General features: G+C 42.0%; 1 protein-coding gene across 1 annotated transcript in view; it reads right to left on the reverse strand.

The window, feature by feature from the left end:
* CMTM7 (CKLF like MARVEL transmembrane domain containing 7) overlaps positions 1–14,827 on the reverse strand; it is a 43,886-nt gene that overhangs the window by 8,824 nt on the left and 20,235 nt on the right. The window contains exon 2 of the mRNA XM_037890371.2: positions 144–317. Within this exon, the coding sequence (XP_037746299.1) occupies positions 144–317 (174 nt within the window). The remainder of the gene's footprint in view (positions 1–143; positions 318–14,827) is intronic.

A 14,827-nucleotide genomic window follows, 5' to 3' on the forward strand; every position in this document is an offset into this window, starting at 1 on the left:
AGTGACTGGTGAAAGGATTCATGAAGGACAAGAAGAGAGGGAAACACAGAAAAAAGCAGTGGCACCACAAATAACCAGACAGAGCAACTAAAGAGGTTAGTGCATGAGAGGTGCAGGGTAGCAATCCCACCAATGTCACTTACCGCAAGTGGCCAACTAATACAGGTGAGCATTCTGTATGCTCTGAAAAGGTAGACAAAATAAAAGACAAGAATCATAATCAAGTCACACATGGTGACAGTTTCAAAGTAGACGGATGCACTGTAATTTGTCCACGCTGAATTCTTTACACAGATGAATCCAATCAGCAGTGATATCTGAAAGACAGAATAATACATTTTATTGAGCAACCCCCAGGTGCTCAGATTGCTTCATACAAAATATGAAGAACAATTCAAATACATACATCATTTAAAAATCAAGCAGGTAAAAAGCACTTTAGATGAGCCCAGTACAGACAGAAGGAGAAAGTAATGAGCACAGAACCAACAGTGAGGATAATAAAAACCCCTTTGAAATAAATATCTTGAGATAATTTTTAAAAGCATAGAGACACAAATGTCAGAAGTGAGCAAGTTCCACACCGCAACACCCCACCGCTAGTAAGAGCACTGCAACTGGCCAACCTGAAATGCAACAGTGGGATCCCTAAGAGGTGGAGAAGTCTCAGAGTGTAGTGAATAACCAGAAAGAGATCTCAAATACAGACAGGCTGTCACATTTTCAAAAGGCTCTCAGTGACTAGGGTGCCTAAATCCCATTAGCTTTCACAGGGTTTTAGGCATGTAAGTTCTTTTGAAAATGTTAATCAGGGCCTAAACTGTTAAAGGCTGTAAAAACCGAGGCCCTGAGCTTGCAAGTACTCATATGCGTACTCTTATTCATGTGATTGCATTCATTGGGACTTCTCATATACATAATCTGAGGATCTGCCTCCAATAGGGCCAAACTAAAATCAATTTACCTCTTTACCACTAGCCAAAGGAAAGAATGTAGGATGCGCATAATATGAAAAATATATAAAAAAGTAGAGGAATTTTATAGCTTGTCCCTATGATTGTCACACGTGACAAATCACCTATGAACTACATATAATTGTCACATTACAATATTAACATCAAGTAGCTTGTACTCACTGTGGTTTTTCATAGATACTATGATCATCTAGTCTGACCTCCTGCACAATGCAGGCCACAGAATCTCACCCACCCACTCCTGCGAAAAACCTCACCTATGTCTGAGCTACTGAAGTCCTCAAATCGTGGTTTCAAGACTTCAAGGAGCAGAGAATCCTCCAGCAAGTGACCTGTGCCCCATGCTATAGAGGAAGGCGAAAAAGCTCCAGGGCCTCTTCCAATCTGCCCTGGAAGAAAATTCCTTCCTGACCCCAAATATGGCCGTCAGCTAAACCCTGAGCATATGGGCAAGATTCACCAGCCAGATACTACAGAAAATTCTTTCCTGGGTAACTCAGATCCCACCCCATCTAACATCCCATCACAGGCTATTAGGCCTATTTACCATGAATATTTAAAGATCAATTAATTACCAAAATCATGTTATCCCATCATACCATCTCCTCCATAAACTTATCGAGTTTAATCTTAAAGCAAGATAGGTTTTTTGCCCCCACTGCTTCCCTTGGAAGGCTATTCCAAAACTTCACTCCTCTGATGGTTAGAAACCTTCATCTAATTTCAAGTCTAAACTTCCTGGTGGCCAGTTTATATCCATTTGTTCTTGTGTCCACATTGGTACTCAGCCTAAATAATTCCTCTCCCTCACCGGTATTTATCCCTCTGATATATTTATAGAGAGCAATCATATCTTCCCTCAACCTTCTTTTAGTTAGGCTAAACAAGCCAAGCTCCTTGAGTCTCCTTTCATAAGACAGGTTTTTCATTCCTCGGATCATCCTGGTAGCCCTTCTCTGTACCTGTTCCAGTTTGAATTCATCCTTCTTAAACATGGGAGACCAGAACTGCACACAGTATTCCAGGTGAGGTCTCACCAGTGCCTTGTATAACGGTACTAAAACCTCCTTATCCCTACTGGAAATACCTCTCCTGATGCATCCCAAGACTGCATTAGCTTTTTGTACAGCCATTTCACATTGGCGGCTCATAGTCATCCTATGATCAACCAATACTCCAAGGTCCTTCTCCTCCTCCGTTACTTCTAATTGATGCGTCCCCAGCTTATAACTAAAATTCTTGTTATTAATCCCTAAATGCATAACCTTACACTTCTCACTATTAAATTTCATCCTATTACTATTACTCCAGTTTACAAGGTCATCCAGATCCTCCGGTATGATATCCCGGTCCTTCTCTAAATTGGCAATGCCTCCCAGCTTTGTATCATCCGCAAACTTTATTAGCACACTCCCACTTTTTGTGCCGAGGTCAGTAATAAAAAGATTAAATAAGATTGGTCCCAAAACTGATCTCTGAGGAACTCCACTGGTAACCTACCTCCAGCCTGACAGTTCACCTTTCAGTAGGACCCGTTGTAGTCTCCCCTTTAACCAATTCCTTATCCACCTTTCAATGTTCATATTGATCCTCATCTTTTCCAATTTAACTAATAATTCCCCATGTGGCACGGTATCAAACGCCTTACTGAAATCTAGGTAAATTAGATCCACTGCGTTTCCTTTCTCTAAAAAATCTGTTACTTTCTCAAAGAAGGAGATCAGGTTGGTTTGGCACGATCTACCTTATGTAAAACCATGTTGTATTTTGTCCCATTTACCATTGACCTCAGTGTCCTTAACTACTTTCTCCTTCAAAATTTTGTCCAAGACCTTGCATACGACAGATGTCAAACTAACAGGCCTGTAGTTACCCGGATCACTTTTTTCCCCTTTCTTAAAAATAGGAACTATGTTAGCAATTCTCCCATCATATGGTACAACTCCTGAGTTTACAGATTCATTAAAAATTCTTGCTAATGGGCTTGCAATTTCATGTGCCAATTCCTTTAATATTCTTGGATGAAGATTATCTGGGCCCCCCAATTTAGTCCCATTAAGCTGTTCGAGTTTCGCTTCTATCTCAGATATGGTAATATCTACCTCCATAGCCTCATTCCCATTTGTCATGCTACCATTATCCCTAAGATCCTCTTTAGCCTTATTAAAGACTGAGGCAAAGTATTTGTTTAGATATTAGGCCATGCCTAGATTATCCTTAACCTCCACTCCATCCTCAGTGTTTAGTGGTCCCACCTTTTCTTTCTTTGTTTTCTTCTTATTTATATGGCTATAGAACCTTTTACTATTGGTTTTAATTCCCTTTGCAAGGTCCAACTCTACTTCACTTTTAGCCTGTCTCACTTTATCCCTACGTGTTCTGACCTCATTAAGGTAGCTTTCCTTGCTGATCCCTCCCATCTTCCACTCCCTCTATGCTTTCTGCTTTTTCTTAATCACCTCTCTGAGATGCTTGCTCATCCAGCTTGGTCTACAACTCCTGCCTATGAATTTTTTCCCCTTTCTTGGGATGCAGGCTTCCGACAGCTTCTGCAGCTTTGATTTAAAGTAATCCCAGGCCTCCTCTACCTTTTAGATCCATAAATTCTTCAGTCCAATCCACTTCCCTAACTAATTTCCTTAATTTTTGAAAGTCAGCCCTTTTGAAATCAAAAACCCTAGTTGCAGATTTATTTTTGTTTGTCCTTCCATTCAGTTTGAACTGAATTAGCTCATGATCACTTGAACCAAGATTGTCCCCTACAACCATTTCTTCTATGAGGTCCTCACTACTCACCAAAACCAAATCTAAAATGGCATCCCCTCTAGTCGGTTCAGAAACTACTTGATGAAGGAATCCATCAGCTATCGCATCTAGGAAAATCTGAGCCCTATTATTATTACTAGCACTCGTCCTCCAGTCTATATCTGGGAAGTTAAAGTCTCCCATGATCACGCAGTTTCCATTAATATTTACTTTATTAAAAACATTAAAAAAGGCTCTATCCATATCCAAATTAGATCCTGGCGGTCTATAGCACACCCCAAGCACTATCCCGGGGGGGCTCTAATAGTTTTCTTCCCCAATGTGATTTTTGCCCAGACGGACTCTGTAAAGAAATAAGAAGCGATGGAATGGATAAGACATTCTACCTCATCATTGATATACAATGCTACTCCACCACCTTTACCTTTATTTCTGTCTTTCCTAAACAGCACATACCCTTCAATACCCATACTCCAGTCATGACTATTATTCCACCATGTTTCTGTTATCCCTATAATATCTGGTTTCACTTCCTGCACCAGTAGCTCTAGTTCCTCCATTTAGTTACCTAGGCTCCTCGCATTGGTGTACAAACATCTTAATTTTTGCTGTTTGGCCTCGCTCACATTCTGTACCCGATTAGGCACGGACATTCTACAGCCAGTATAACCTATTAGACTGGTATCCACACTGCCCTTCCTCCTTATGTCCATTCTCCTACCCATGGCTGTATCCTTTCTTACTTTGTTTTCTTCCCACTCAATGCTAAAATCCGGCATGGAGATTACCTGGACATCTCCCAACCATCTCCCCCAAATTCCTAGTTTAAAGCTCTCAATCAGTTGTGCCAGCCTCCATCCTAGAAGTCTATTTCCTTCCCTACTCAGATGAAGTCCATCCTGAGAGAACTGTCCTCCGTCCATGAATACCTCCCAGTGGCCATACATCCCAAAGCCCTCCTCATAGCACCACTGCCGAAGCCATCTGTTGATAGTCATAATCTTGTCACACCTTTGTTGCCCCTCTCTAGGATCAGGCAGAATCCCACTAAAGATTACCTGAGCCTCGATTTCCGTAAGCGTCTTCCCCAGCCTGGCATAGTCTCCCTTAATACTTTCCAGCAAGAATCGAGCCGTATCATTTGTTCCCACATGAAGGATAATTAGGGGATTCTTATCTGCTCCCTTTAGGATCCTTTTCAACCTCAGGTCTACATCCCGTATCTTAGCACCTGGAAGACGGCACACCCTTCTATTCTCTGGATCAGCTTTGGTTACAGGCCTGTCTATTCTTCTCAGTAAGGAGTCCCCGATCACATAGACCTGCCTTTTCCTGGTGACTGTGCTATTCTCCAGTCTATCCCCTGTTCCCTCTGGCTGCAAGTTCTTTCCATTCCTATTCTCCCTTGTAATCCTCTTCAACCCATCCTATATCCTCCTCGGGCTCATATTTGGTGTAGTCTCCATTGACTCTTCCCCTTTTCCTGTAGGACTAGCTGCTCTTCTCTTCTTCCTTGCCCTTCCACCTTCAGCGACTACCTGCTGAGCCCCTTCTTCATTTTCCAACTCTGCAAACCTGTTCTTGAGCTCTATTTCTCCTTCACTAGCCCGTCTTTTCCTCTGCCTGGTTCTTTTAGTCACATGCTTCCACTAACCACTATCCTCACCCAGTCTCCCCTCAGAATTCCCCAGCCCTGCTTCCACCTGCAAGTCTGAGCTTTTCCCTTCAGATACCTCATGTCTTTGCTCCATAATCTGCTCGAACCCCTCCCTAAACTCAACCAGATTTTCCACCTGCATCTCCAAACCTCAGATCTTTTCCTCCATCAGCTCTATCGGATGGCATTTCATGCAGACAAAACTCTTACCAGATACCCCCTCCAGGATCATGTACAAACCACAGCCAGTCATCTTCATTGTGTCTTCCACTACATGAGTCACTCCCACTGCTGCCTCTGTATCTGTCATAGCCTTCCCACCTCAATCCTGTTAATCTGGGAAATACAAACCACACCAAAACACCACCACCCACAGCAAAACCAAATCCCAAACAAGTACCACAACACAAACTCCCCTTCCAAACTCCCACTCAAACTCCCCTGTTTACAGCTCTGTTTGCTGGCTCCTGTGCCGCTGCAGCTGTCTGTCCTGCTGCCTGACTGGCTGCTACCTTTTAGGACCCCTCCTCAGAGAAGCCCCGCCCCCTAATCAGGGCTCAGTTTCTCTCCCAGCACAAAGCCCCTACAAGCCTCTACACATACAAAACCAAATACACATACCTTCTCCTCCAACAGAACTTCCACTCAAACTCCCCTGTTTACAGCTCTCATGTGCAGACTTACAAAGGACTTGACTTTAAAAAAAACAAAAACAAAAAAAACAGCAGCAGCAGCTACGGTCATTTGCCTACTTATGCCTATCGCTGCTTCTAGCCATAGTAAATAAAAATCTATGAGTTAAAAATAATTTTAAAATATTGATTTTTTAATTTAATTAAATACAGATTTATTTTCCAAAATACACCTATTTATGATTAAATTTGAAATTGACAACACATATCAAGGCCTAAACTTACTATCATCTATGAAATTATTTAAATTAAATATAAAACAACACTAAGCAGTACATGTTTGCTGCCAAGTTTTAAAGAAAATCATGGCAACGGACTGGTGGAAGTCACTGGCTAAGCACCTGGAACCAGAGTTTGCTGAAGTGCTAAACCAGCTTTTGACAGCAGCAGCCTCTTCTGCATATGCAGACAGAATATTTTCTTATTTCAGTTTATTCAGCTAGTTCAATTGAATGATTAGTCCATTCAAAGTTAAGAAACCAACTGGGAATCGAAGAAGCAGGAGAGCCTGTTTTCCTCTTTCAATCTATGAATAAAAACTAAATGTGAGAAGATGAGATCCACTAATTCTAAAATCTTGAAGGACATAGTGATCAGAAACAATCAGTTCAATTCACTAACTACAGATAATATTGCCTTTGTTTAATAAATCAGTTATTTTTAAATGCAAAACATGTTTTGATAACATTTTTGATTAACTTTTTTCTTCTTATGCATCCAGCACATTTAGGCAGATTTATTTAATAATAATAATAAAAAAAAAGTAAATGCATTTTTGTGCATTTCAATTGAATTTGAATTTCCATCCAAACAGAATTTGATATAAATTGCAAGTAAAAAATTAGTCATCAAGTAAATAAGAAATGTATCATTCACCATTTACTAACATAGTAAAAATGTAAAAATTAAGAAGCTGAATAAATGTAAATTAAGCTCTATCACCGCTTATATATATTGCTGGTTAGCAAAAAGATGCACCAAATTTAGTGTAAAGGCAATATTTAGTTGCAAATCAACATGTTTTAATAGTTTTTAACCAATGACAATCAACCTTTCTTCAGGAAAATAACTAAAGTACAAATGCAAAACTCAATTAAAATCAATTATTTAAATCAAGACTTTCTACTTGCTGATTTAAATCATGATTCAAATCAGTGATTTCAGTTGCTTTGATTTAAATCAACCCACCCTGCTCCTAGCTGAAAACCACCTAGAAATTGTTGTTTTCCAAAGATCAGAAGTGAATTTAATACAATTAATATGCAAGAATTCACTACCATTTACATAAAAAGTATCATAATAAGAACATCTAATATAGGTTCACTCACCTAAAGAATTTTTTGTTTTATCATTAAAATTCTCATGAAAAAATAACATACACCTTGAGGTGGCAGTATTACAAATATTGATTATTTTTAAATGGCAGTTTTTCATTTTGTTTTCTAAGAACATTTGTTCATCTGAGAAATCACAATCTTGATAGATAAAACAGCCTTAAAAATCCCCAAAGCTCAAAACGGGATGAATTTATTAAATATTTATACTTAATGCACAAAATTTTGCCCTCACTGTACCCCCAGAATCCCATTGAGTTGCATGGGAGAGCAGAATTTAGACCAATCTGTCAAAACAATTCTAACCATGACATACGCCAGCATATTCTTATTATAAACTTTGTTAGCGTTCATTTTTTTAAGGCCTTTGCACTGTTTCGGTTCCTCTTAAGTCAGTTAAGTGCAGTAAAACACTGATTCCGCAAAATGTTCAAAAGTTTTCTATTTAACACTAGATATTACTCTTTACATTGTTCCACTGTAATCCCTCAAATTTCTATTGAACGAATCCTTTATCAGAATAATTTAAACATGCTCAAGAGAAAATTGTAGTTCATATTCTCATCCAAAGGAGACATCTGTATTTTGGAGGGAAGAGGGGGCTAAGACCTCAACTTCTCACCAACTGCAACCAAAATCTATGTGAGTTTGAATGTGAAACTAAATTATCCCTTTAGACATCTCTACAGACTGAGGACATACTCACATAAAAGGTGAATATGTATGAATACTACTGCCCTCTATTGAACAGAATGTCAGTCCATCCTATCATCTAACTCAGTGGTTCTCAACCAGGGGTATGTGTACCGTGTGGGTATTCAGAGGTCTTCCAGGAGGTATGTCAAGTCATCTTATTTGCTTAGTTTTACAAGAGGCTCTAGAGCCCTGCAGTAGGACTGGGACCCTGCAGAACCCACTGCCATAATAGCAGCAGTGGGATAAAAATTCAAACAAACAATGCAGGAGTGGGAGTGGGTAAGGCAGGGTGGGGCAGGACAGAAGTGAAATTTAAAGAATAGTCTTCCTGCACCGCAAACAACATGAATGCGCCGGCCAGCAGCCTCCGCTCTCCAGCTACCCAGCTCTGAAGGCAGCGCCACCGCCAGCAGCAGTGCAGAAGTAAGGGTGACATGGTCTGGCATTGTCACCCTTATTCTGCGCTGCTGGTGGTGGTGGTGCTGCCTCAGAGCTTGGTGGCCAGAGAGTTTTTAAGTGAGGTGAAACTTGGGGTATGCAAGACAAATCAGACTCCTGAAAGGAGTACAATAGTCTGGAAAGGTTGAGAACCACTGGTCTAACTTATACTAGTGCAGTAGACATGGGGTGGCCCAGTTTCTTCTTGCGGCAACCAAAGTGGTAGTTGATATTCTCACTGGGATATCTTGTACGGACCCATGGCATGACAGCTGCCCTACACCTCTACAGGCAGATGCCTAGCAGAGGGGGTTGGACTTTGAAGAACAAACAACCAGTACATTGTGCATACAGATTTCCAGTTGAAGGAGCAGATAACTACTTACTTCCCTGCAAGATGAGACCCCATGAGGAGCTATCTGCAGTAAAAGATTCAGAACACAGACACAATGGCTGGGGAACACGGGGGCTGCTAAGAGACGAAGTCTCTCTCCAAACTCCCATCCAAAAAATGAAGTCGGCTATGTTCCTGCCCTCTGCTGCAGGGCTGTGGCATATTGGTGGAACCCTGTGGAAAGCTTACATTGTTTCTGCCTGTGCTGTACCTGTCCTGTGGATAAAAAGGACTTCAGCCTAGGGCTAAAAACTAGAGCAGATGAGGAATTTTTTGACAAAATGTTTCAACTGAAAAACGCCAATTCGTCAAAACCAAAACTTCACGGAAATGTATCCGTTTCAACAAACCTTTAGACAGGAAGGTTTCTCACATCCAAAATAGAATTTCTGTCAAAACCAAGATAGAGAGAGAAAGAGAGACACTCCCTAGCCCAGTGGTTAGGGCAGTCACCTGGACTGTGGGCAGCGTGGTCCCAACCTGCAGCGTCCCCGCACCAGCATGGCCCTCTCACCCCTCCCCAGGCTGCAGGGGGTGGGGCAGAACGGTGTAGTGGAACCGGAACTCTGCTCTGGCGTGTTCTCCCTCTGCTACACCACAGTGGGAGGCCTCAGTTTAAGTCTCTGCTCCACATCAGGCAGACGGCCCTAACCACTGGGATAGAGAGTCTCTCTCTCTCTCTCTCCACATTTTGAAAGATCTCAACTCTTGTTTCTGTTCCAGTGTGGAACAAAAACAAAATTAAAAAACCTCAGGATATTTTGCAAAATGGAACTATCGCTTTCCAGCCACCCCTGCTGACAAGCGAGCGCCTTTCATCAGCGCTGCATTCACTTGATTTAAGAAGCCTGCAGAGTCCTGTGCCCAGCAAAGCTTCACAAGTTGCCAGACTTCCTGCAAGATAAAATTGACAAACTGCAAAGAAAAAACAGTCTCTGCAATGGAGGGTTAGAGTCTTTGAGCCAAATTCAATGCTGGCCTAAGTGGGCAGACTTAATTCAAGTTATGCTTCTTTAGGGGGTTGCATACTTCATACCGGGATAAACCGAGCTCACTGCACACACCAGGGGCTTCTCACATCCATTCATTCTCCCCCACAAGCTCCTTGTGTACCATTCTCCCATCATCCCTGCAACTCCCCTCAATCTGTCCCTGTCAGCAGCTCTGTGCAGCCCCACCATTTCTACTTCACCCCATGTCCTCCATTCCACCTCTCCTGCCCATCCCAGGGGCTCTGTGTACAGCCATTCTCACCCCTGCATTCCCACCTTACTACCAGGGGCTCTGTGTGCCCTCTTCTTCCCTGCCCCCACTCCAGGGTCCCTCAGTCTCCCCCTCCAAAGCCAAGGACTCTGTGTGCACCCCCATTATCCTCAGCCCCCATTTCAGGGCCCCCCAATCTCCCCCATGCCAGGGGCTCTGTGTGCACCCCATCCCTTACTTTCCCCCCTTTCCCCAAACCAGACACCGTAATTTCCCCACACACACACCAGGGATTATATGACCCCCATTTCTCCCTTGCCCTATACCAAGGATCCCCATTCTGTCCCCATGCCAGGGGTTCTGTTTGCTCCCTATTCCCTCCTCCCCCATTCCAGGGGGTATGTGTACATGCCCTTCTCCCTCCTCCCCCATGCCCTCACATTCCTCCTTATCTTCCCCACCATTATTTACCTGGTAGGGTGTCCGCAAGTTAAACTCTTTTGGGAGGATAAGCAGACATGAGATCGAGTATTGTTATGTTGGACAGCATTAATTGGTACCATCAGCCAGTTGTTTGGCCTGTAGACAATTGAAGAGGTGCTTGAGGCTGTGGCTGTGCTAATCAGATGTCAGGGGCTCCATGAGTTGTCATCCCCCCCATATACCTCCTTTTGGTCCTCTGATTCCCTGCTCTCTCCCCCCTCATCCCCCCAGCTCAATAAGATTCTGGCCACTGATGTCTAGAATAGTCTATGAAATTTTGGAATTGATCAAATGTGCCATTCAAAAGTTATTGCATTACATACATACAGATATATGCCATCAAATTGAGTGTAAGGTCTTTGAGATAGCCAAGTGGAACAGACATCTGGAAGAACTGGAGAATAAAACTGAGAAACTGGAGGCAGAAGAGAGAGGGGAAAAGACAAGGAACTACCTGTAGTCTGAAAATATTAGCAGAGAACTTCTGAAAACAACAACGATGCTCTCTACTAAGGTTTCCAAGCAGCCAATGCAAGACGTGTGCAAGGCTGACTGAGGTTCCGTTAGGAAAAAGGGGGCTTACGCTTAAACACAGATTTGCAGGAGGAATCTAGTTACATAGTAAGACTTAGGAGACTGAGACTTAATGAGAAATTCTGGAGGCAGTAAGGCAGGGGAAGCTATGAATCTGAATCTTGCAGCTAAACCATGATAAGGACAAAATTTCTGTTATCACCCAAAGTTGCAAAAGAAATCCTTTATTCAAGTGTCAAACAATACTTCACCCTCAGTCTCCGTCTTATTGTACAAATCAAGAAAGAAGAGCTAACCGGGATCAACCCCATATTGTCTCATCTTTTACTTAGATTGTAAGCTCGTTGGGCAGGGACTGTCTTTTTTGTGCATACACAGCGCCTAGCACAAGAGGGCTGAGGTCTTTAAACACTACCACAATACAAATAATGAGAGGCCCTGGAAGAAACTACTGATTTAGCAGTGCTCTATCCCCATGGAGTAGAGGGTCCACTACAACAATTTTGTCTCCAAAACCGAGGCATAAAAAACTGTTGAACAAGCAGAAAGAGAAGAGTGAGCACTTCAAAGACCAGGACAGCAAAATCCATCTCTGATGTGTCTCCACACAGCCCACTTATCTCATAGCTGTAAGGCAGTAGAGAATCAGGCTCAGAACCATCTGCTACAGTTCTTCAGAGTGGGTGGAATTGGGATTTGAAGACAATCAACTCTCTCTTCCCAATGCCCTCCCAGATTAGAACAGAATATAAGAAACAATTCATGGAAATTCTTTCATTCTGGAGGTGCCCCGCAGTGTCCCTGATAGCTGGGAGGCAGTTGCTGCAGGGCTGGATATATTTCAAGGATGGATTTTTTTTTTTTAGTGCCTATCAGTTTAATGCCAGAAGAGATTTAAACTGGATTTCTAACAGATTTCCTAATGGGAGATCTGTAAATCATAAGTGCACTATTTCCCTGCCTACTCTACAGGAAGTATAAGGGAAGGGATCAGCCACCCTACATAAAGCTGTAACTGTATTTGACACAGTATGTCAGTGGTTCCCAAACAGCGGGTCACGACTCCCAAATGGTGTCACATCAGCAGCTGCGGTCACAGAAATCCCTAGTGTGTGGAGGACACCATTTTGCCCCACACAGCAAGACCTCGCATGTATGGTGCGTGCACGTTCACACTGCAGCGGACACCATTTTGAGCAAAGTGGCATCCTCCAATGCTCTCCTGCAGGTCATGCTGCTCCACACCACCCGCAAGAAAGGTCTGTGCCTAACAGGAACCACCGAGTCCGAGGTTAGATTTCACATTAGCAATTTGCCTAACTCTGGCATGAATCTGTTACATGCGCAGGACAAAATTTGTATTTGATTTTTATGCTAGAAACTGGACATCTGTAGATAGTCCTGAACTTCATTAGATCTGGGTTGCTATAGAACAAATCCCAAAGAACAGTAACTTCCCCTGTAGTATTGGGCTGTAAGATTCCTCATTTGGAAAAAAATAAATTAGCTTTCATTCAGCTAGCAGCCCCATTAAGCATTCTCTTATCGCCTGCTAAAGGACTACAATTCTTTTGACCACAGCGAGAAACAATTTTATAATCCAAGAATAAATCTGTGTAAGTGCTTACAATGATCTTTCTTCAATGTTCTGCCATATTTGATGTAATAAATAAAGCTATGGCTCAAGTAATAAAGAACACTGCCATTTTACTCCATTAGAACATCTGGAGGGAATTCAGCTTTCTGCTGACATAGCCACTTGCAGCAATACAAACCTTGCATGGCCTGGGGTCACTAATACTGACTGTTCTGCTCTAAAGGTAGGTCCCACATATAGTTTTTCTGAACTTTAGAAACTGGGTTTCATGAATTAACCACAATGGATTAGTTCTGTGGTTGAGTTCCATCTGTCACCATCTCACTTTATGCCAGAAAAATGTACTTGATCCCTAATATCTCGCAGATTTAGCCTATTAGTTAGGGTGAAAAATACATTTGTTGTCATCCCCCATGCAATTTAAAGCACTTGTATATCATCTGCTGGGTGCTGTATTTAGTTGTGAAATTATCAGTCCACTTTCTATTTAATTATTTTTTAAAAAGATGTTACTTTACTACTTCTGTCTTGCTTTTGTTAGACCTTCTTTCCCTTCCTGGCTTCACTCCACTTCTTCCTGCTTTTCTTTCTCAGAATAGATAATGGTGTATCTTTTCCTGTGTTGTCTGTTTCCTCTTCCTCCAATCCATTACATTCCTTGCTCTTTCTTTCCCTGTCTGGTGTTCTGTACTCCTTCCCTTACATCTGCTGTCACTCATTTCATCCCTCTCCAAATCTTTCTTGATATATACATATGCACACACGCCCCATACTTCTCTTTTTAAAAATGTATCTCCCCACTCTCCAATTCACCAGTTTAAACACAAGGCATAGCTGGCTGCTAAAGTTTCCAACTGAGGACTAACCCTACTAGCCAAAGAATAATTTAAAAAGGTGTGGGGGGGAGCTGACATTACCGACAGGCAATCTCCAGGTGAGAAACCAACCTCCCACCAACCAGGACACGTTACCATCAACAGGCTTGGTGCCTCATGCCGAGATGAAACCTACCTAATAGTACCTGTGCATTTCCAAACATTATACCCTAATGGTATGTCTACATTGCAGCTGTGAACGGGTCTCCCAGGCTAGGTAGACAGATTTGTGCTCTAAAAATAGCAGTGTGGACATTGTGACATGGGTGGCAGCTTGAGCTAGCTGCCTGAGTCCAAGCCCTCCGACTAGCCTGAGCCACCACCTGTACTATAGTATCTATGCTGCTATTTTTAACATGTTAGGTCAAGTGAAGCTAGTGGATGAGAGTTTGTCTGCCTGGGTTGGGAGGCATGTTCCCAGTTACAGTGTAGACAGACCTAACACAGCAAAGGTGACACTAGTACATTTTAAATTACACTCTGCTGGAAAGAATTAAAGTATCTGTTTGGATGGCTTCCCAAACCAGAAAAGCGTGCAGGGCTCAAGGCCAAGGATACAAATGTTGGTTGTGAGAGACTGGCTCAGTTATTCTGAACAACAAAGCTGATTTCTGTATGATCAGTATTTCCTTTTACTTCACTGTAAAACTGGAAACCTGAGATGTAACAGCTGAGCTTCCATTAGAAAGAAAGATAAAGAGCCCAACCAATTTACAACTTCAGGAATGAAGTATGGAATCAGTTGCCTTAGAGTTTATGATTCTATGAAGCGGTAAATCTTTATTTGCATATTAATCTCTCAACCATTTCATCTAGACAGATTCCCTTGTTTCCTGCCTGCATTTCTAAAATAAGGAGATTAGGCAGTGGATAAGGGATGTGTGTGTCTCACCTCCTTTCCGAAAGTAATTATTGAAGATAAAGGTGTTATGAATAACATCCATTCCGTTTTTTTTCTATCTTTTAAAATTCAGATAAGATGACAATCATACATACTAGAAAGCAGTAATACATCAATTAAAACATCCTGTAACTGGAGTAAACAGTTTTGATATTTCCCCATGAGTTTCAAAACACTAAACTGAATTACATTTAATTTTAAAAAAACTTTTGTATAAAACGTCAAAGAGAAAGAAACATCTACCATCACTTCTATAAACTATGGCATGGTCAGAGTCTGTGCA

Source organism: Chelonia mydas, chromosome 2 (genome assembly GCF_015237465.2).
Source record: "Chelonia mydas isolate rCheMyd1 chromosome 2, rCheMyd1.pri.v2, whole genome shotgun sequence".
In the NCBI taxonomy this organism is placed as follows: Eukaryota; Metazoa; Chordata; order Testudines; family Cheloniidae; genus Chelonia; species Chelonia mydas.